At 40.7% G+C, this 24155-nt stretch overlaps 1 protein-coding gene across 1 annotated transcript; it reads left to right on the forward strand.

Annotated features, from left to right (window-relative positions):
* The first annotated feature begins 1444 nt into the window (after nucleotides 1-1444).
* Nucleotides 1445-24058, forward strand: LOC122758856 (G protein-activated inward rectifier potassium channel 1-like). Its single transcript, XM_044013234.1, has 3 exons — nucleotides 1445-2588; nucleotides 19165-19381; nucleotides 20226-24058. Exons 1-3 carry the CDS (start codon nucleotides 1920-1922, stop codon nucleotides 20897-20899), a joined length of 1560 nt encoding a protein of 519 aa, XP_043869169.1. The 5' UTR covers nucleotides 1445-1919; the 3' UTR covers nucleotides 20900-24058.
* The last annotated feature ends 97 nt before the right edge of the window (nucleotides 24059-24155 follow it).

Below are 24155 nucleotides of genomic sequence, written 5' to 3' on the forward strand. Positions count from 1 at the left end.
TTCATGTGTATTTGCACACTGCGCTCATCAGTGAATGTAATTGACGAGAGAGAGGAGCAGGCAAAATGTCTCAGAGACATGTATATCCCTCTGGAGCTGAAAAAAAAGAGGGTGAAGAGACAAAAGAGAGCAAGATAAAGGTATGCTTCAATCACAGAATTCTCCCATTAAACATCATGTCATTTACTGCTTTATTATTGCCGTTGATAAAGGGCCCCAAAATCAAATGTCGCTTAGGGTCACAAAAAGTCTTGGGCCAGGCCTGATCACCGTATACCTTGTGTGAACTTGACTCTAACGCTAGTAAGTGAGTGCACTGTACTGTGGTTGAGCCATCAACACAGCTCAGATTTACATCCACTGCAGTAACACTAGGGGGAACCAAATAGCCATCCATCACCACAGGTAACCGACACTTTCAAAAGCATATTACAGAGCAGGAACAGCGTTTTTATCATTGGGATGATGGGAAACACATTTAAAAGTAAGATGAGGAAAAATGAAATAGTTGTTTATTGCTGATGTCTTTGATGCATTGTCTGCTCGCTCTAATGTTCTTACCTGATTAGGTGAATACAGAAAGGGAAGAAACAAGAAAAATTACTTAGTATTTCATACATATGACTTAGTATTTCATAATTATGACTTAGTATCTCATAATTATGACCTAGTATCTCATACATATGACTTAGTATTTCATAATTATGACATAGTATCTTAGCATCTAATATTTATGACTTAGTATCTCATAAATATGACTTAGTATCTCATAATTATGACCTAGTATCTCATAAATATGACTTAGTATCTCATAATTATGACTTAGTATCTCATAGTTATGAATTAGTATCACGTAATCATGACTAAGTATCTCATAAATATGAATTAGTATCCCATAAATATGATGTAGTATTTCATAATTATGACTTAGTATCTCGTAATCAAGACTTAGTATCTCATAGTTATGACTTAGTATCTCATAGTTATGACTTAGTATCTCATAATTATGACTTAATATCTTAGTATATCTTAATTATGACTTAGTATCTCATAATTATGACTTAATATCTTAGTATATCATACTTATGACTTAGTATCTCATAAATATGAATTAGTATCCCATAAATATGACGTAGTATTTCATAATTATGACTTAGTATCTTATAATTATGACTTAGTATCTCATAATTATGACTTAATATCTTAGTATATCTTAATTATGACTTAGTATCTCATAATAATGACTTAATATCTTAGTATATCATAGTTATGACTTAGTATTTCATAATTAGGACTTAGTATCTTAGCATCTAATAAATATGACTTAATATCTTGGTATCTAATAAATATGACTTAGTATCTCATAGTTATGACTTAGTATTTCATAATTAGGACTTAGTATCTTAGCATCTAATAAATATGACTTGGTATCTCATAATGATGACTTGGGTGTGCCATCTTTTTTGCAAAGCGTCAGAAACGGGCTTCCATACCTCCACCCTCTGTGACAGAGAGACATTTGCAGCTCCTCCACACGCTCATTTGGAGTCACTCCCACCAGAACGCGCACTAAAGCCCTGCCATTCACGCGCAGCCACTGAGGAGCAACATCTGCTGCAGCAGCGGATCCACAGCAAGGACTTTTGTTTCACATGTGATTGCAAAAGTGTTTTTTTTGCCTCCTCTGCATGCATGGATTAAACCTGAAAAAAAAAAAGTTGGCACCTGCTTCTTGGAGTCAGAATAATGCATTGCGCATGAATCTCTGCTCACTTACTGCGTTTAATTCACACGAGAGAAGCGCGTCTCCATCTCACAGGATGCGAGTGGCGCGTTGAGTGCTGCAGCTGCTGCGCGTTCTTTGGAACCAAAGTTGCGCAAAGAGCCGCCGGCGTTCTGCGCAATAATCCATCGCTGCAATGTCAGCCATACGGAGGAAATTTGGGGAGGATTACCAGGTGGTGAACACCAACCGGGGCATGAGTTTCTCTGCCCCGGTGAAGAGGAAGAGGCAGCGGTTCGTGGAGAAGAACGGCCGCTGTAACGTCCAGCACGGGAACCTCGGCGGAGAGACGAGCCGTTACATCTCGGACCTCTTCACCACGCTCGTGGATCTCAAGTGGCGCTGGAACCTGCTCATCTTCATCCTCACCTACACGGTCGCGTGGCTCGTCATGGCTTCAATGTGGTGGGTGATCGCGTACATCCGCGGCGACCTGAGCCACGCCGGCCACGACTCCTCGTATACGCCGTGCGTCGCCAACGTGTACAACTTTCCCTCCGCGTTTCTGTTCTTCATCGAGACGGAGGCGACCATCGGTTACGGCTACCGCTACATCACGGAGAAGTGCCCCGAGGGCATCATCCTCTTCCTCTTCCAGTCGCTGCTGGGATCCATCGTGGACGCATTCCTCATTGGCTGCATGTTCATCAAGATGTCGCAGCCGAAGAAGCGCGCAGAGACGCTCATGTTCAGCCAGGACGCGGTGATCTCGCAGCGGGACGGGAAGTTGTGCCTCATGTTCCGCGTGGGGAACCTTCGGAACAGCCACATGGTGTCCGCGCAGATCAGGTGCAAACTCATCAAGGTAGGTTATAGATGGTGGTGGCTCCATAATACACTTTATTGTGACCAATATGTCCAGAATTCACCAATACTGATATCAAGAGTTTTTTCTTACTGATATCTCTTGCATTTCCAAACAATGTCGAAGTCACACACTGATGCCCTAAGTCACCTGCCAAGTTTGAAGGTTGTCACGTGTTAGGCTGCAGTCACATGGACGCTGTGCGGATTATTTGAGCGGGGAGTATAAATATGCATCAATGCATTTAGCAAGAAACACTTTGGCAAAATCATTGCTTCATGCAATGACACTACAATCAGTCAGTGTTGAGATTCACCAATCCATTATGCTGCAGTTACTGGCATTTTTCGAGTGCGCAGATATGAATAAGACCAGTTAGTTGAAGTTAAAGATGAGATTCTCCAACTGACTCCAAAAACTTGAAGTTTGATCTGCAGAGATCATTTAAATAAAGAAAATGCTTGGAATAAAGTCAGCATGGAAGTTCGTCTACCTGGTCGACAAAAAGAGCACAAAAATGTAAGCCACTTTTTAAAGATGGTCAAATATCATAACCCAAATCACCAAATTAGGCCTGCAACCATTAAGCAAATTAATTAAAATAAGCTTTCTGATTTTTCAGATTCTTAAATGTGAATATGTTCTACATCATTAAAACGGAATCATTTTGCTTTGTGAACAAAAGACATTCAAGAACATCATCATTTCCAGGTTTGGTAAACACCAATCAACATTTTTCAACATTTTATAAGTACTCTATTAATCAAGAAAAAATCGACATGTGAATTGATTATGAAAGCAATTGTTAGTCGAAGCTCTACACAATAAAAATGCTGACAAGAGCAAAATGTATCGACGTCCGTTGAAAACATGTTTGGAACACCTTATATCAGAATTTGAATTGATAAACAAATCATTTCCACGATATTTCTGATTAAGTGGTAGAAGATGAAATGAGCGAGTGAGAGTCAATTACCAATACAGCAAATGTGTTTGGGAACCCAAAAAAAATCTCCCACGACCTATCTGTGGGTCCCAACCCAGACATTGGCAATTACTTTGTAATACAGTTCTGCAAATAAACGTCAGGCAGACTAGGGCATCAACAGAAAAGCCGATTTGTTGACACTTCGATGTCAGTGGCACAAGTTCCTTGACTTAACCAACTGTCATAGTCACTTCATAAAAAGGGCGGTAATGCTCGTGGAGGGGAAACGAACCACAAGACGACAGACACGGGCAGCAAAGGCACACATGTATGGATGTGCTTCCATAATGCTGTAAAAATACCAGCGTCTTGCACGCTGAAGCAGCATCCGTGCGTTCTGTGCACCTTTTCAAGCTTTTACCACTTTCTGTTATGCACTTAAATTTACCAGAAAAATACAAGCCTAGGTTTTGTTTTGTTGAAATGCCTTGGAGAAGGCATGTTGACTCTTTGTTTTTTTATGTGGACTGTTAATGACACAGAGAGTGTCGATGTACAGTTGTCGACTCGGACTTTATTGACCGACACAAATCAGAAGTCAACGCCCAAAGTTAACGCTGAAGGCAGACAGACAGACATTCCTTCCATTTATAAGTTGGTATAGTCTTTAATTATTTTTAAACAACATATGGCGTGTTTCCACTGGCTCGACACGACACGACTCGCCTCAGGAGAGCACGGTTAGTTGTGTACCATTAACATAGTACCTGCTCTGGCAAGGTTCCAAGCGTGCTGAGTAGGTACTATGAGCTACTAGCTGACAATCCAGAACATCCTGAAAGAACAATCCTAAAATCGCGGGTTAATCTCCAACAATTACCAGGGAAATGTCTAAAGTCTCAATATTTAACAGAGGAGTCTGGTGTATTTAGCGACAGCATCACAAACTCTGCCACTGTATTTCAGTCCAGGTTGTGTCAGACGGAGTCTGTGCTCCGATCACGGAAGTACTGAACAAATAGTTTGAATTAACTGAATCTAATGAAAACAACTGCTTTACAAGACCCCAGTCACTTGTTTGTGTGTGTCGCGTGTAAAGTCATGGCAGTTTCACGCAGCTGTGCAGTGATGACTCCGCCCACTTGTAGTGGAAAACCAACCTAAACCGTGCCGTGGGACCACAGTGTAAAGGCATGTGTGCTGGTGCAGACCAAACATGACCTAATCTCTTTTTACAGCATTTTCCCTGCGCTTTTTAGTGAAGCGTGTAAGTCATATAGGGTTTATGAATCATGTTAGATTTGATGTATTTTACCTTTCTGATGATCTGAATCAGTCACTTTGGAGCAAGTAAGATACGGAGTATCAAATCAGCTCATCCTTAGCTACAGCTGCAGGAGGTGGAGGAGGAGGAGGAGTGCACCATGGATTTGCTTCGGTGCAGTGCGAGCTTCTGCCTCTTGCTCCATCTCAAACTCAAAACGTTTGACTTATATATAAACGTTAGGCAATATGGGGCTGCTATATGGAGGGTGCCATCTTGTACAACCATCTTGGAAAATGGAAGGGTGAATGGAGGTATCCTCCCTTTGTTGTATTCTGAGGTTTCACCACTAGATGTCAATAATTCTTACCCAATAGACCTTTAAGTTTTGCCCTCAAGTGAAACCAGGATATTGTGGTTTTTACTCATCTGTACAGAGAGAAAACACTTGTTAAGCAGAGAAACAGTTCAAACACCATTCTATGTATGTACATTAGAGTTCAAATCATTCATCGATTGTCATTTACTAATGACCAAATGAACAGTCAACACTTTAGATACTCTTTAGACTTTTTTTCCAGCTTCTTAAATGTTCTTGTTTCTTTTCTCCGAGTAACAAATAACCCCTCGAAAACATTCAAACTGAATCATTTTGGTTTGTACATGAAACAAGACTTTTTTGAATGTTGTCTTTTCTTATATTTTATGGGACACAACAAACAGGTTAATATTATTAAACCAATGCAAAGCTCGACGCCATTGTCAAGGCTGCCTCTAACTAAAATTGCTCATTATGTTTCATGGGTGCACGCATTGAGTCTCTCTCTTAATTTGCTGTGAGGTTATGGCTTCATCACAAGTTTAATGAGTGACCATTTTATGCATTTACCCCCTGCAGCTGCAGCCGTTAGTTTCTTTCGTCCCTACCACCTCTTCATCTGAGGGTCATCACAAACTCCCAACAACCCCCCCCCCTCAATCCTCAGTCAGCAGAATAACTGTCAATGGGCTGTATATTTACCTTCAGATTCTGCTTCAACTGTCTGCACATGAGATTAATGTCCCCCCAGGGAGCAGTAAGCTAGGAAAGGACATATAGATCTAATGAACCAATTCCTTTACGGAGTGGACCACAATGAGGTAAAGACTACAGATGGTTCAATACCACTTTCACTGGTATAAACAATACCAATTATGTATAACATTTATTTAAAACTACCAACTCTACCTAGGATCATCGGTTTTATGCCATGACAACTAATTTCATTTTTTAATTCACAGCGAAAGACACTTTTTAGTTAATTTTTGAAATTTCCGTTTGGTCGTCCCTTATTAGAGAGCGTGAAAATGAAAGCTGCAACTGGCACAGACCTGGTTCATTTTTCCTCTTCTTCCTTCCAAAAGGCACTTATTTTTGGGCACTTGAAAAACATTTGGAAAGCAAAATTTAGAAAACTCAACTTTATTTATACTACATGAAATATGTAACTTCCCAGCTTTGTTAAACACTTTCACTTTAATTTCACCCTTATTCGCTTTTCAGTTACAAATAAAAATAAAAACAACAATGCTATTTTTTTTCATGCATGAGTGTAAGTGAGTGGTCAAGCAAGAGACAGGGAGCAGTGTGTGTGTGTGTGTGTGTGTGTGTGAACGAACATAACGGCGTGCATTATTGGTCCTCCAGGGCGTGTTTTCTGCTAAGGTGGAGGAGTAAATTGCTTGTGTTGCCGCCTACAGCAACAATCTTATTTGCAGTGAATCATTGTTTGGTCCCCGTCAGACTTTTTAAACCCAAAAACACCTTAAAAACGTCAGACTCCGGCTCCTCTTTGGTACAAATTCGCTTGTGTTGTCCTGTTTTGCCGCTTAAGTTTCGGAATCATCACGGTCCAGCCTGTCATTTCTCGTTTTGGATTTGTGTGGTGCAGCAGTGAAAAGAGTCCCCTCTTGAACAGTGTGTTGCTGCAGCAAGCTCCATTTGTTTTGTAGTATAAGAAAAAATTCATATTGTAAAAAATAATAAACATTGCTTTTGAGCTGCGATATCACCCAGCATTACGGAGAAGCCAAAGCTGACTGTAAGCTACGGATATAATATCTTTTTTTTTTCCATCTACAGTGGATAATAGTTCCAATCTGTCAATTTCATATTGTGTTTCAGCTGTTTGTAACTTCTACTGCTTTCATTCCATTATGTCAGAAAAACAATAGGAGCAGCTGGACATTCACACATGAGGCAGGCTCACAATATTGCAATATCACAGACACAATATTACCTCTTTTAATTGCACATGGGGCTTTAATTAGGCCCTGGGCTTTACACAATACTATGATGCCTCTAATCAGTTCCGATTCATAGCAATGCAACAGCACTGCAACAACTGCTGCAGTGCTGTTGCAGCTGAGATGCATTACTGAGAAGCATGTGGTTACATTACATTTACTCTTTAACTTTCCCACCGAGGGAATCTTCTCCTATGTGTTTTTTAGTTAAAACTGTGCTTGACTTTATTTATTTATTTATGTTTATTTCGGTCATGTCAGTTAGATCACTCATCATTTTAGTGTAGTTCACACAATACACATAACTGAAAGGGAAAGGGGCAGAAGCAAAAGCTTATCTAGTCCCGCCCCCATTTGCTCCACAGAGATGAGATGGCTAGATTTAGGTGATGATCCCAAACTGTGATTTCTGCCAGTAAATGATGATCATTTAAATGATTTAAATTTCCTTTTAAGCCACATTTACTCGTGTGCTGGTGGAAGGTCAGATGTCCAGGACGTTCCTAATTGGCTGTTGAAGAGCAACGCGCTCGATGCCATCCATCATGCTTAGAGGACAAACCGAAATTAACTTTCCAAACATCACTTTTCATCCGATTTCATATTGGGATTTTTGGATTATTGTCTTGTTTTGCCTTTTCTCTTCAAAGCTCCCCCTACAGTTTGGGAGTACATATTTTAACGCCGCCGCCATCCATCCTTCGTCTACCGCTTAATCCTCACTGTTGTAAAAATTCACTGCTGAGGCTCCGCCCTCCATTCCCCTCCCCTGCATTTGTAGGAGAGGGGTCCGATGCAAGCTGTAAATGATGATTTTTTTTTTCCAGTCAGAAAACTCACGCATATTTTTAAGATATCACAGAATTCAACTGGTGTATGTTTTAGTCAATAAGCCATTTGGTAAGTGGCTACAACTGAGTATTAGAAAAAAAAAATTCACAGACTTTGAGAATCAAATCTTAATTTACAAGATTAAAGTCGTAAATTTATGAGAACAAAGTTGGAATATTCTAACCTTTTGTTTTAGAAGACAAGACAACCCCTCTGAATGACCCACCCATGGTAACTCTGCAGTGGACCAGTTCCAGCTGGTCCACAAAAGCAGCCATTTCCTTCAAGTCTGCCTGGTTCTTTCTGCGGAAAAAATGCATTTTCTTGCATATACTTTTTGAAGTCCTGATACTTATGACAATGTGATGCTGATGTGCCAAAAGATGAAGTATCTCCTTATTTGTGAAACCTATTCGAAAGTACAATTCCACAAAATGCTCCACGGCCCTCATTTTAACAACTCTCCTCTTCTAAAACACCAGGTTTGAATATTACCACTTTATTCTCGTACATTTACGACTTTATTCTCGTAAATTTACGACTTTGTTCTCGTAAATGTACAATTTTATTCTTGTAAATTTACTACTTCATTCTCGAAGTCTGTGAATTTTTTTTTCTGAATGTGGCCTTAATACACCGTCGTAAGTGGCTAAAATCTTTTCTTATTTTTATTTTTTGTCACGACTGGAAGGCTGGGATGTCAACCACAAAGAACAGCAAACATGTTGAGAACTAAAGGACTCAACGATTACAAAAATAGTTGGCATCCAATTTAGCACACAAAAAAAAAATATTAATAATGATTAATAATCCAGTGTTGCAGGACTGGACTGCACTGTTGAAAAGACTACAGCATGTCATGCTGGATATATAACAGTGCCATTGGTCAATAGAGGCCACATTGAACTGTGTCTTTAAAGAACATAAAAGTGCTGTGGTAAAGTCCATAAACTGTGTCATTGACGGGTCACATTGTATTGAGTAACGGACTCTAAATCACTCCGTACCGTACTGTACTGTACTGTACCAGCACTTAGGAAACAATAGCTTGTGTTCAGGTAACACACATCTCAAGGTCACTGTCATATAGTGTGGCCATGGAGAAATGACGCGCGCTGCAGTAAATCCTAATGACGGAGCCATGCAAACGCACTGTGGTGTGCTACCTGCTATCAATCATCAGGGATTGGGGCTGTAGATTCTTATAGGATCTGAGAACTGTAGATCCAACCAAAAAATGAACTTTGGTCATGTTTTTAATCAGCACAAAAACCCTCATTTCCTAAAAAAAATAAACATTTCTTTAAACACCAATACAGTACTTTTTATAAAAATGCACAATGAGAGTGGTGGTTTTACACTACTGTGAAATTCTGATGCATAATCTGAATGGCACCTGTTGCCAGAACTCATTTAGATGTAGTCAAAAGAATGGGGAGTGCTGCAATTTAATGACTTAGGTCATTATTGTAATGCAGTTAGACTGCAGTTGTGTCAAGGGTCACTATTTTAATGTACGGAGTGACGGAGCAGGCAATTCTCAGTATAACCTTCAATTCCTATTAATATTAATGCACCTTTCATTAATAAACCAAACGAATGTAGTGTTGCTCTGACCCCTGCACTGCCGACAGAGTATGATTTTAGATTTCATACATAGATTATTTCATAATCAGGCCTTTAAATATCTAATTTCAGAATCAGAACAATAATTGCAATCTCTAAATCCACATTTGTTTTGTTTATTTTCCGAAGGCTTTTGATCGGGCTTATAGAGATTTACTTTAAAACCTTTAAGAGCAGGGGTGGACGGTAGATTTGCAATTATAATTATTACAAATCTAATCATAATTTAGATTATGTGTAGCCTGGCAAAAGTAAACCTAATAGCACAGGACACAGGCAACTTTCTGGGGTCTTTATTCTGAACAGAAGAAAAATGGTGTTCAGTTAGGAAAGAACACGGCTGATGAATAAAAAACAAATTAAAATGGATTACAAGGGTAAGAAATCAGTATCTTCAAAAAAAATAAATCAAATACCTCAAATAAACCCAATCCTGAAGATGGTTTATTGGCTCAAAATGTAAACTAAACTTCTCGGATGTGCCGCAAACACACTCGCAGTTCAACAGCTGAACACCTGGGCTACAGCCCGTAATCACCAGGACACAGTCCCTTCTTTATAGCAAAGGAGTGGACAAAAAACAACCCATATTATTCCAATTTCTACTAATAACTCGGTGCATAAGACAACACACACAGCAAACACCTTCAAAAGTACCCGCAATGTCCACCTGAAAACACTCCTCGAGTGCATTGAGTGAAAATCTATTGTTGTTTCCGGGTCTTTCCTGATATTACCCAAAAGCCCTTGCGCCCTCAGGGGATTACCACAGTGTAAAGATGCCCTCTAGTGGCTTTAGTACGTATCGTCTTCCCACCTGGCCACATATGTGAATGACCCCATCCTTTTGTTGCTTAAGACCCACCTGTAGTACCTTCACAAGCCACCAGGGGGACACAGAACGGTGTTCGCCATCTTTGCTAACAGTTACGCTAACCGCTAATGATCGAATGTAGTTTTCAAACCGATATGACTGCAAGGTAAATACCTACTTTAGAAGCCGGCGGGCACCGGTCACGGCTAGCACCGGCCCCTTGGCGGCCGCCGGTCATGGCTAGCACCGGCCCCTTGCCGCGGGTGACGAGTATTTTGTCTTGTATTTTTATATTTATTATGTATTTACGAGGTATTTGTGTGTTTGCAGAACTAGCGCTGTCTGCTTCGAAGCTCGAGACAGCGAGACTCTCACGGGGCAGCGAGCGCAGTGCATTCTGGGAGCTGTTGTCGTTCATCTACATGAGCCAAAGTTAAACTTTTCTGCCTTTCTCGGCCAAGAAGGCACTTGCTTCAAATATTAATTCACATTTCTACTACATAAATGACCCAGTTTTAATAGACAGTCGTTTTTCCAACGGTAAAATATTCCTTTAAATGTAAACGTTGCAAGGTGTAACCACACTTTTTCGTCTGGGGAAAAGCCAAACCAGTTCCATATCATGGAGGTCGACCAACTGCTCCATTTTGTTCTCATTTTCAGCCACGAAAAGCTAGAAAAGCTAGTTGAATCAGACAGGGTGGGGAAAATAGAAATCCACGGCACTGCGTGCAGTCCACTGCGATTGGTTGATTGATGTTTCTCTAGGGCGGGCAGCAAGACAAATAGCCAATCGTGTGAAGAAAGTGGATCACTGCATCTCTGCAGACTGAGTGACAGCTGGCCAGTGCTCATTAATGTCAACAGAAGCTTGTCACAGCAGGTTGGTCAACAGCAGGAGATAATTGATAAGGGCTAGTGGTAGCAGATAGACGAGTCACATCTGCCACTGTCTCAGTCTGAAGGACAAGCAGGTATGAGGGAAGAAGCGTGGACAAAAAGACAGTGGCGTAGTCGTTGGTGGGAGATTGGAGGGGTTCAAATGTTACATGTGGGCTTTGTTTGATGTCCAGCTGTAATTTCAAAGGCTACATGTGAACACATGAGACACATAGAGATACACAAGGACCAATGTGGAAACACACACACTTGCAAGTACAGACACACGTGTATATTTTTAGACACAATAGAAGAAAATTCCACCTCAATGGCTCCCACTTTGTGCAGAATAAATTGGTATGGTAATAAATAATATACACAAATATTGCACAGCAAAAATATAACTATGACTACATCTAGTTGGAAGAACACTTCATTTATCTTAAAGCAAATCAATTTATTGATGCTTTATTACATTTATTTTGTGTATTTACAGAATACAGAACTGAAGCCAGTGCTTGTTTTAATGTTGTGGCTCATTATTGTTTTGAAAAAGAAAAAGGGTGTATGCTGAGACGGTATCTTATTACGCCTACTCTTTATTCACAAACTTCATTTCATCTGCAGACCTGAAGCTGAAGTCTAGAACAAACCGAAATGAAATCTGCAAACCGCCATGTTGGCAGCCTAAGATGCAGCAAGAATGAACAGGGATCGATGCTGGAGTCAACCTGTCAGATTATAAACTGCACACTTTAAAACAACCGAGACCGACCAATATAGAGAGAGTGCATATATCTGATCCTTATAATTTCCCCCCGTAATTATATGGAGCAAAGAAACCAGAAATGAGATTCAATTCATCGATTATCAAAATAGTTAGACGATTAATTAAGTCATCAATTAATAATCTATTATTTGAGTAACTGCTCCAGCATCATTTTATCGCCCAGGCCAGTCTTGTGATTTTTAAACGTCAGCTCTTTTTTTCTCCCCCATTTATACATAAAACGTTTGTTTCCCTCAAGGGTCAAAAACTATGATGAGATTCTTATTTTTATGTGTTTCCATTTAGGTTTTTAATGCACAAACCGATAATGTGCACAGAAACATGTTGATGGAAACGCACCTTGTGATGGTTTTGAGCCAAAAACAAATGTCCTCACAATCTGAAGACACACACACACACACAGAGAGAGAGAAAGAGAGAGAGGTGAAGTGAATCACCAGGGGAAGACCCTGCTTCTACTCCAGCTGAATCTCAGGTGACTTGGTAAATCAAGCACTCTGTATGAGATCTTCTTCCAAAGGCCATTAATTTCCCCTTGTGGCATGGAGCGTTTAGGGGCAGTGCGAGAGCAAAAACACTCAAAGCTTTTAACGTGTTAAAACCCTTCTGTGTCAAGCTGCTCTCTCCCTATATGGCACAAGAATCTTTATTTTCTTTGCCACGACACCCAAAAAGGAAAAAGAAGTAGCTCTGCTATGAAAATGGGTTTCCCGTCTCATTGACAGATGGGAGCCTGGTCTGCTGCATCTCAGTGACAATTTACACGTTTAAAAACCTTCCAGGTGACATCAGTGATTTAACGCACGCGGCACTTGCATGACAGGCTCTTAAAAAATGACTTTGGGACCAGAGCGGAGATCAACGCTAATGTGAGAGAATCCATTGCAGCACATGGACTCGCATACAAAAATGTGCTACTCGTGTGTGTGTATATATTTATGTATATATATATATATATATATATATATATATATATATACACATATATATAAATAAATACTGATAAATCTAATTTTTCCAACAGCCTTGACAAATGGTGCTGTTGCAGGACGTGGCAACAAGCTGATAATGAATAAATATAGCGAGACTTAACTATTTTACATGGAAATGTAAGAGGGACACTTCTTTAAAATAACTGACGAAGCATCAATCGGAAATATAACAACAATATTACTTTACTTTTCAAAAACATGATGCACAACCTGAATATGGACCTTTCAGCCTAATTCTATTCTTTCTGCATATCCCATCATATAAAACTGAATCAAAATTTTCAAAACTGCCATTTTATTAGTTTCAATCCTTTAACTTTATGCACATTGCATCAAGCAAAAATTAAATTAAATATTTTAATAAACTAAAGCAAGTCTGTCTTCTGTTAAATTAGATTTCGGCATATTCAGCGACGAGCTCCTTCAGTCCTGTCGCTCTATTTTCACCTGTGTAGCAGTGGAATTGGATGTGGTAGGTGCAGCAGTCATGTCAGTGGGGGGGATCTATGGGTTTCTCATTCCTGTGTCATGAGGAACACAGCCGTACAACAACAAGCTACTTTTGTTCTCTATAACATTAACAGTCAATATGTATAGTTTAAAAAAAATAAATAATCAACATGCCTTCTCAAAGACATTTAAACTACACAAAACATAGACTAATACTAATACATTTTCAGGTCATTACAACAGAAAGTGATTAGGATCTCGCCCACCCTGCTCTAGTCTGGACTACATTCGCACCTGGAGGTGTGCTACCCCCGATCTGTTCGTCCGAAACCCCCCACCAAAGCTCAGCATCCTCCATCGTACCCTCTCCAAGGGTTGATGGACTCGACGGCGTTGCCTCCACCCCCCGGGCGGACTCACCCGCTGCCACACTCGGAACCTCTAACCCCAGCACGGTGTGGTGACCGTGACCCAGCAGCCCTCCGCGTGCTGACTGGGTACAGAACTCTCAATTAAATCAGAGAGATTGCATTGTGTGCACAAGAGAGAGGGAAAAAAACCCAAAATATGTTCTGTTACTAACCTAACCCAAGCAGCCCTCTGTCAGATTTTAATACGAAACCAGCGTTTCATTTCCATAAGCTCAGCTGGTAAGGAATTGAGCTTTAAAACCAGAGTCCTGGGTTTGCATCCCAGCCATGACAGCATTCACCTCCTAACATGATATTTGACTAGAGATGTGAAAGAAAGGCAGAATTTTCATTTGTAAGTCATTTCAAATCTGGCCCTCGTTAAAAAAAACCTTTGGACAACCCTGCCCTATACTGTACTACTTCGTTGTTAAGTTTCATTTGTAATGAAAAAGAAGATCATTAGGGCTCTAAACACAACAAGGAGGACTTAAATCCTCAACTCCAAAGTAGGGTAAAAAAAAACAAAAGACGCTCTCAAGGAGGATCAAAATCTATACTCAAAAAACTTACTTGGTGACGTGGTTCTTGGACGTCAGGAACAAGGGAAACGAGGACTGTTTATACATGAGTTAGGGGAACACAGGTGAAACCAATGAGGGGCGGAGTTAGCAATCTAACTCCGCCTGGGAATAGGGAAAAATCACTCAAAGGGAGGAAGTCAGGATCTGAAAACCGAGGGAAAAGATAAGAGTACAAAATAGAACAGGAAGTGCACGACAAGACTGGACATTAACTAAACATAAAGGACCAACATGAACTAATCAGGACATGACAAAACGGCAAACTGTGGCACACACGGACGAAGAAGACGCGACGGGAACACAATGCACAAAGAGAAGACAGAAAGAAGGCTGCGCTCGTATTGTAACATCAAGCTGCACAAAACAAACCGTGATGAGGGAAGAGAAGGGACAGCCCAAAGCTAACGCTAACGCTAACGCAGAACATTCCTGCAGCCACTGTTTGTAACCTGAGTGTGATCTCATAGCAGTATATGGAGGCACACCAGTGACAATAAAGTGATATTTACATGTGTTTCAAAGGTCATTTAAGAACTGCAGGGAGTGATTCAAAGCAGTTTGAGTGAAGATAAACACCTTCACTATGAGGAGGTTTGTGTTTGTTTATTGGTCATGTGACTACTCAAATTTATGTTAGACTCTGAAAGTTAGGATGCACAACATAAAGGCAATGGTTATTTTTTATATTCATTTTCATTTAGATTATGACTTAAATTCAGTTTGTATTTATATCTGTTATATATATATATATATTATTTGTTTTTGCTTTGTCGAAATATGTTCAGAAATCTGCAATCAAACAATTAGTTTAAAAAAAACTTGGTTTTGGTTGCTCATTTTAAGAGACACGTCTTAATGCATGGAATAATCGGTTGAATACGATTGGTAAAATAATCGATAATTACATTGATATTTATGTAAACGTCTCCCTTGTTTGTTATGACGCTACCTACTGTTTGCTAAGTACATACATCAAGCAACCCTGCGTTGCTTGATGTACGTACTTAGGACAAACGTGGAGTCATAATTACTAGCGTCGTTGTGGACACTGTCCACTGTCTCTCTCACTCCACTGTCAATGTGAGATTCCATGCAGGACAACGAGCGAGTAACGTTAAACAAGAGAGAGTGAATAGCGACGTGGTGCCTGGGAAAATACAAATACAAATTCCGAAAACTACAAAGACTGACTTTGACTATGATCCCACTCAATAAAAATGGAAGTCATGGGCGAAGCAGCTCCTACAAGCTGCCCTCCCACCTTAAACTGTGTCAGCACATTCAGTCCTTGAATATTAGGGAACTGGTCCTGGAAAGTCCTTGAATTTGAAATACACTTTTGCGTTTAAATATTTGAATCGTTTGACAGCACTAGACCAAACGGTTGTCTTTATTCTATTTGAGCAACATTTGAGCGCCCATCGCTGGCAACAGTGTGGTGAGTGACACTTTGCCTCAGCGACGCGAGACACAGATCTGTGCACGCACACGTCTTCCTGAGAAATGTCACACTCCTCTGTCCTCAGCATCGCTGTGAATCTAAATGACAGTCTGTTTGCCATCTGTGGAAATGACTCCGCATGCATGTTTATATGAAGTGACAGGGGAGAGTTATTTGATTTGAGTTAGAGATGGTCCGATACCATTTTTTCCCTCCCGATACCGATTGCGATACTTGTGCTGGGGGTCGGCCGATACAGAGTACCGATACCGATACCAGTGTGTTATAAAAAAAATATATATCATACTACGCCTGCATGACTGTGATATGATTATCATTGGTGGTAAGGTATGGCTCAGGTTAAACCCTCTGTAAAACATGAACGAATACAGCAAATGGACGCCATTTATTATTTACCAGTGATATGTTATTTTGTTTTTCAGCTTGTACGTTTGTTTTGACTCTGGTCCAAACACCGCAGCACTGGCAGAGCTTCATGTTTCCATGACGACTGACCGAGAAGGGACGCCCGTGACATAATTTTTACATGACTCCAGATTGTTAAAATGAGTCTCTGAAGTAACGCTAAACTTTAAAAACAGAGGCATACATACGCAGGACACAGGTACGCTGGTTAGTTGTAGCGCTGCTCTTTTCGTTCAAAACGAGCCGCTCCAGTTTGACTGTAGGCGCGCTAACAGAGCTAGCGGAGCTAACTGGTAAATACTGCCAAACCGCCGTGCTAACGTTAGCTCCTTGTCTACAGGTGTCGGGTGATCAGTTCCTCTTCACACCTCTAAAACAGCACAGCGCAACTGTTTCAAGAGCGGCGAAGAAGAACCGTGTCAGAGCTAACAGAGCTCTATTAAATAACGTGGTATCGGTATCGGTGCACGGACTCCAGTGCTCGCCGATACCGATGCCCACATTTTCAACAGTATCGGAGGCATTTCTGATACCGGTATCGGAATCGGAACAACTCTAATTTGAGTCAGAGAGGAAAGTAACTTGGTGTCAGTTATAAATCTACGGGGACAAAGGATTTAGATTGACGGTGATCGTGGTCATGAATTCTGCCCCTGCTTAAGTCTACAATATCTGAACAACAGGACTTACACAGTCTTCTACAACTGTAAACTGAAGTTTGTTAACTGCTCACACTCAAGCACCAAAGTCCAGAGAGAAAATCAGCATTTTTAGCTGGCAGGGGACACAGGACCTGCTGATACTGATGCTGCCTCGTGTGGTCACTTTCGGTCACTTTGCTGAATCCAAATGAAGGACTTCAGTCACCAAAGTTACAAAATAACACATTTGAAGTTACTGGTGTAGACTGCAGTGCATCAACCCCTCCTGTGCACTGTGATGTGAAATCCATATGTTTTTCTATGGAATTTGGTGCAGGCGAGAGTGGTTTACAGACTTCATTTTGTGGTCACAGAGGCCATCTATCGGGGCAGATTAAACGTTTTTTAAGACACTGCAGACTTCATTGCTGAAATCCAGAAAACTACCTGTTAAATTTCCTTCTTTTCCAACCTTTTCCGCCAGTACTCAGTGGATTTTAATGGTTTTTCGCCTCCTGGGGGATAACAAACACATGTTCCTGTGTAAATCATTCTTGACGTAACAACTGGAGCAAGAGACATGCATTTGACACGACCAGCGTTTTATGAGCTCTAACTTTCCCTTTTCCACTTCCTTGAGCCTCCCCTCCTAATTCCATCTTTTAAGTTAACAGCTACTTTACTTGATTGCAGCGCTTCTCCTCTTCACTGGGCTTCTCAAGAGGGAGTACGAGTGTCCATAATCTAATGATACTTGTTATTGGGGGCCGGCCAGAGTTTTTAAGTACCTCAATGTTCTCGCAACAAGGAGATGAACACGCCTCATAATATCAATCTTAGTGATGCTAAGCCAACATTATGCAAACATTACATTTGTACATTCTGTAAAGAAAAGGACATTTTGAATGTCATGTTAGGGCTAATGCTTTCATTTCATTCTCTCGGAGAAGAGATTGGGTAAGTGGTGGTGGTTAACAAGTCTGCAGGCAAGCAGCGGACCATCTTAAGGCTCCATCCACACTATTACAGTTTCATTTAAAAAGGTGTGTGTCTCAACAACAGCCAGTCTAGCTGCACCCTAACCACACTGTAGCACGGCACGTAAAAAACACGCACCGTACTACACCGTATACCTAACCATTCCACTCGGTGGAAACACGGCCCAATACACATTTGTTGTTTTTCTTAGTTTCAGAGAATATTTCTTCCAAGGAACTGAAAACGATGTGAAACATCGAGTTTTTTTAAGAGAGCTTTTCATTGACAGCTGATAAGAAGCTGTTCCTCCAATACTGGGTGTGTATTGTTACACCATCTATCACTATATGAAAAAAAACAAAACTGTATGTCCAGATTTGCCTTAGTGGGTGTCAGTGTGTGTGCTTTAATACATTTCCATCATCTGACAGTGCAAACTGCAAATAATCCTAATCCTCCAATAGATAACAGAGCAAAGTCTCGTCCTACTGGACAGTGAAGTGGGTCTTGTCCTCTGCACACCAGCCATCCTCTGGGTCATAACATCCCTGAAGATATCAGTATCAATTTTATATTTGAATTCAAATAGCATTGAAATATTTGACTTCCTGAATTCCAGTCCAATCAGAGCAACCTTTGTTATCAGTCTGTCTTATTTTTCTCATTAAGATTAACCACATTTTGAATGTGCACGTCTCATTTGAAAGGTACATTTATATATTTATATTGGAGTGTGGTTGTATGAGGTAATGCCACGGACCCTCACACCAAGAATCAGTTTGAGACACACTGCCATGGCTGCCGGGGACAACAGACGTCAGCCGCTTTATGAAACGCTTATCCAATAAAAAATGAATGCCAGCTTAAGTCGTTGTTATCTCTAGAGTAGGTTTGCCACTTTATCTTACCGTTAGACAGCCTCTTCCATCTGGAAACCAAAGTTTGTTTTGCTTTGTTTACCTTTTACTCCCCGCGCTATAGAAAGTCCATAGAGAAAAGCCGCAATTTTACATCCTGGCACACTGGAGTTGTTGAGCCGCTGCAGCTTCCGTCACAAGGTTCTGATGTGATATATTGGGACTTTGGTGTTTGGGATTCTTTGTTTCGATTTCACTAAAGTGTCACAACCATTTTCAGAGAGAAAAAGCATATTCTTAAGATCGCAGACTTTGACTATCCCCTAAACTCTGTGTTCCGACTCAACATTTTACATTTGAATCTTAATTGTGTTTCCAGTCCCGTCAGACACCGGAGGGCGAGTTCCTGCCACTGGACCAGTGTGAACTGGATGTGGGTTTCGGGACGGGGGCGGACCAGCTCTTCCTGGTGTCGCCTCTAACCATCTGTCACGAGATCAACAACAAGAGCCCGTTCTTCGATCTGTCGCAGCGCTCTCTCATGAACCAGCAGTTTGAGATCGTCGTCATCCTTGAGGGCATTGTGGAAACCACTGGTTAGCAAATCCTATCTACATATACATACAGTATATATACATATGTATATATATATAGATATATATACATATATATATATTTATACTCATGTACATATATATATATATATATTCATCCTGACACAGCCTAAGGCATAGAGCTTTTCCTACTAATATGAAAAAAATCGTTCTTTAAATTTTAAAATAAAATTCTTTAATCTTTAAATATTTAACAGAAACTCTTATGTCAGTCTCCTTTTCCCCTCTTTTTCCCCCCTGAAAGGATTTCAGCGCTGCTGCTTCCTGTCTGCCAGTTTGTCCCTTTTTTTATTGAATGTAAAAGCCCACTTTCTACAGATTTGTCTGTAATATCCGTGTCTGTCTTTTGTCATTTCCTTGTCTCTATTTGAAATATTCCTTAAGACAACGGCCGAGCAATATCATATCAGTAATCTCATGACATGAGACAAGATATCGCTCTACTGTGACACGGCATCTGTCATGCCTTTTCCTGGATTTAAAGGCTGCTGGAGCGCTGATTAGTTTCGCATTTAGTTTGTAAAGGAAAGGAAATATTGATTAATACATCAATTCCAAATTGAATTACACAATAAAACTCGGTGTGTGTTCATTTTAAACCTGATTATGGTCAAATGTGTTCATATTTATCTCTGTCTTAATTGAACATTAAAAAGCCAAAATAAATACTTTAAGTATGTATTATACTTCATGAACAAAACATACTGTATTTTTATGGTTAATATTACAGTATTAACGATTTATCCTCATGAGAACAAACATTTAAAAAGAAAGGTATTCATGAGCTCAGAAAACTTCACACTCATGTCTCGTCTCTCCATCCAAGGCATGACGTGCCAGGCGAGGACGTCCTACACTGAGGACGAAGTCTTGTGGGGTCATCGCTTCCTCCCTGTCATGTCGCTGGAAGAGGGTTTCTTCCGCGTGGACTACTCCCAGTTCCACAACACCTTTGAGGTCCCTACTCCGCCTTACAGCGTCAAAGAACAGGAGGAGACGTCCTCGCTGACCTCGCCCAATCCTCTGCCCGTCGCTCCTACCCCCACCTCTCCTCTGCTGGGTAACGGTGCCCGCGGGGGCCGCAGGGAAAGGCTCCTGTCAGCAGACTACGCAGACCACGTGGAGGACCACTATGCCTCCAGGCTGCCCAGCAAACTTCAGCGCATGAGCTCAACGAAGGAGAACTTGTGGAGGGGGTCGAAGACAGGTGTGGCCTTGCCGGGAGGGAAGGCCTCCAGCACCGGAGACCTGCCGCTGAGTATTCAGAGGTTACGGTCCAGCTCCATCCCGATAGTGAGGCAAGGGCATGCAGAGGAGCAGGTCCAGCTGTTGTCCTTGGATGGAAATGCAGAGGAGGTGGAGGTGGAGAAGCACAGACTCCCAGCGGCCGTGAGCACCATCACTGCTGTGAAAACAACACTCATCCAGATCCCGCTGGTAGGGAGTCGACCCGAGGACAACCTGCCCCCGAAACTGCGCAGAATGAATGCTGATCGTTAACTTCCTCTCAGACTTAAATGAACTTTTAAAAATGAAGGGCATTTGTGTGTAAATAAGGATTACTGCGATCTATTGATTCACTTTTTTTGCAAACTCTCTCCAGTATTTATATTTACTTTCAGGCGCTCGACAGGTTTGTCCGTTTCTGCGAGAAAGAAGGAGGACAACGCCAATAAAGCCATCCATCCGCTCATACTGTGAGTCATATTTGATAGATCACCATCTGTGCCCCCCTGCTGACTTCTAACACTTCTGCCCTTGTGCTCGTTTCTTTCACTTCTGTTCATGGAGTCACATCAGAGCGTTTATTATAATTATCATTATTATCTCCGCCAGTAGCTTTCGGTTAATCAGGCACCAAAGTCAAAGTCATCAATACCACGGACCTTAAGTGATGACTGGCAAAACATCTCCATCAAATCTTCATTCATTAACATCAACACAGATTTTTTTTTTTTTTTACAGTCAAACATTCAAACCCAATGTTGATTTAGCTGATCAGTTCCCGAGATTTATTACATTGTTTTCTCGGCGTAACATAGTTCCTCACTCAAATTGGAAATATACTGAGCACTGGCGTATCACCATCCAGAGAACAGAAAAAGAATAATTCAGTCTAGACTGCAGTGTGAAAACTAATCAAACGTAGGTTTTTAAGTGCAGCGTTGCAGCATATTACTCCCTGAATGGGACAAAATCCAGGTATGAAAGCACCCTCAGTCAGGTTTGATAGTATTGCCTTGCCTGAGCCTGTTTTCAGACGTCGGACGCAGCAGGAAGACCACACAGAAGCATAATAACGTCTACAGCAACAGAAATCACCAAAAATGACGCACTGCATCTTTAAGATTAGCAGTACACGTCGTCAACGTAAAACTCAGCATTCAAAGTAGTTGTCATGTTCAGTGTTAAGTGACATTTGGGGTCACATGAGCAAATAAACACACGCTGATATATTTGACTTTTATTCGGTTATTTATTTCTGTAACCGGTGACACAAAAATGGATGTTTCAGACTGAGCTCCCTCTCGGTGTCTCCAGGTAGACTTCCAGAGCAGCTTGTGTCCTATTCAGGAGAGCTGAGCTCCCCTTCTCTCCGTGGTAATTCAAACCATGGTCACGTTTCATCCTCAGGTTATTCAAATACTCACATTTTGGGATTGCGGCGCTCTTTGCTCAGTTCCTCTCATCAGATGAGCACAAGCACGTGACAGAGGACCTGAACAAATCTCCCCAACTCTGAAACTCACAAGTGATATTGACACGTTTTATTACATTTATTGGATCGTGTTTTATTCGCAGGAGTTGTTGCTGGTGCTGAAGTTGCAAACATTCAGCCAAAAGGGAACTAAATGCAGAGTAGTTGTAGAGTAGTCCGTACATTGTGATCGATATAAACGCACAGGGCATTTTTCTATCCCCATTGCACTGTGCAACAAAGTTTTAACATTATGATAAGCCAAAAAAAGTTGTCTACTCCTGCTTTTTAAATGTATTGTATATGATATGAATGATACGATTTTGGTAAATGATAAAATGTGCATCCCATGTTTTGCTTCTCCTCCTGTTTTCCACCACAATCATCCCACATTCCCTCCATCTACTATATGAAGAGATCTATGCTGTTTTTGGTGTGTGTTTTTTTCCCCCCAGATATTCTGAATTTGCATCCAAAGTAAGCAAACATTTGTTTTTCTATTGCAATGTTGACATGTAAAAGTAGAGACCTGGGGAAACAACTCTTCTGTTGCGGAGAGTTTTTGGAGTCCTCAAACAAATTTGCAGCGTTTTCCCGTTTTATTTATTTATTTATTTTTTTAAATGACATGCCTAAAATTAAGCTTTAATTAGTTTATCAAACATTATGCACAAATTTGCCCCTGTTGGGATTTATATAACGATTTAGGTCCCAACAGTTTGCCGTCTTTAAAAAGTGGGTCCCCATATAGAATGTTTGGGAAACACTGGACTAGAGTGTGATTCTAGACTCTGCAGCCTTTTAGGTCACCTCCTTATGCAGTGTTACCCAGGCATGACACACCAGTTGTACATGAGATACATGAGATCTCAAAATTAAACCTTTGAGTGGTTTGTGTCCTCCATGGCCAACAGTGTTCTCACTGGGTCATTTGTATTTTCCATCTGCTTCACTGCTGTGGTGTTCCACAAGGTTCAGTCCTTGGTCCTATTCTGTTCTCACCTTACATGCTTCCCTTAGGTCAAATAATTAGCACATCTGGTTGTATATCCTACCACCTCTCTGAAGATGATACCCTACTCTATCGCTCAGTAAAAACCAGATGACCTCAGCAACCTGAACGCCCTGCACAACTGATTTAACTGTCACTTTCTACAACTAAATTAATAAATTAGTACAGACAACATCCTCCAGCATATTGGTCCCAGCATCCATATTAATAAACTGGTTCAATTAATTCAACTGAAACACATTATTCATGCTTTTCGCTTTCCAATGTTCAGTTAGCATTCACCCCCAAAGCTTTTACAGCGAAAAAGTTTCCTTGGATAGCTACTGCAACGCAAGAAAAATAAATTTCTTTACTTTTTCACAGTCATGTACACTTTGTGGGCATTATGTGTGACTTGGGCCCCTTTATTTCATCTTCTTTTCTTTTATTTTTTGCCAATATACGAAACTTAAACTAGCTTATATGCCAGCTAGTGTACAAAGTCCATGGGGTTAGCTGCTAGAAACAAGAAACCTGCTTCTGTCTACCTCTGTATGAAATCAAGAATCCACTGTTTTTCACAATCAAAGGACAATTTTGAATTCACTATAGATGTGGCAGCCCTGCAAACTGAATTAGACCAAAAGTTCAGCTGCTGCACCATATTTTTTCATCACTTGTTCTGAATATGTGTTGATTTGAATGCATATGAGTTTACTACTGTACAGTTTGAACTCTTTCTAACCTACGGTGCAGTGTTTGCATTGGCCCTGCCTGAGCAAATGTAATCACATAAAAATGTTGGACTACGTTTGACTTCCTTTCATCACAAACTGATTTATTAAAACTTAAAACAAATATCTTGGAATGCAGGGATGCTGACATCAGGGGACACATGTATTATTGCTAATATAAAGGCAGACTTCAAATTCATACTGCAACTGATAATAAATGCTTTGAAAAAAGACAACCGTGTCCTTGAATGCAGATTTCTTTTTATGTTTCATACACAAAATATGCTGCATCAGCTTTTCTCTGTGTGTCTATAATGTAATGCCTAGTGGGTT

Source organism: Solea senegalensis, linkage group LG18, assembly GCF_019176455.1.
Source record: "Solea senegalensis isolate Sse05_10M linkage group LG18, IFAPA_SoseM_1, whole genome shotgun sequence".
Taxonomy (NCBI): Eukaryota; Metazoa; Chordata; class Actinopteri; order Pleuronectiformes; family Soleidae; genus Solea; species Solea senegalensis.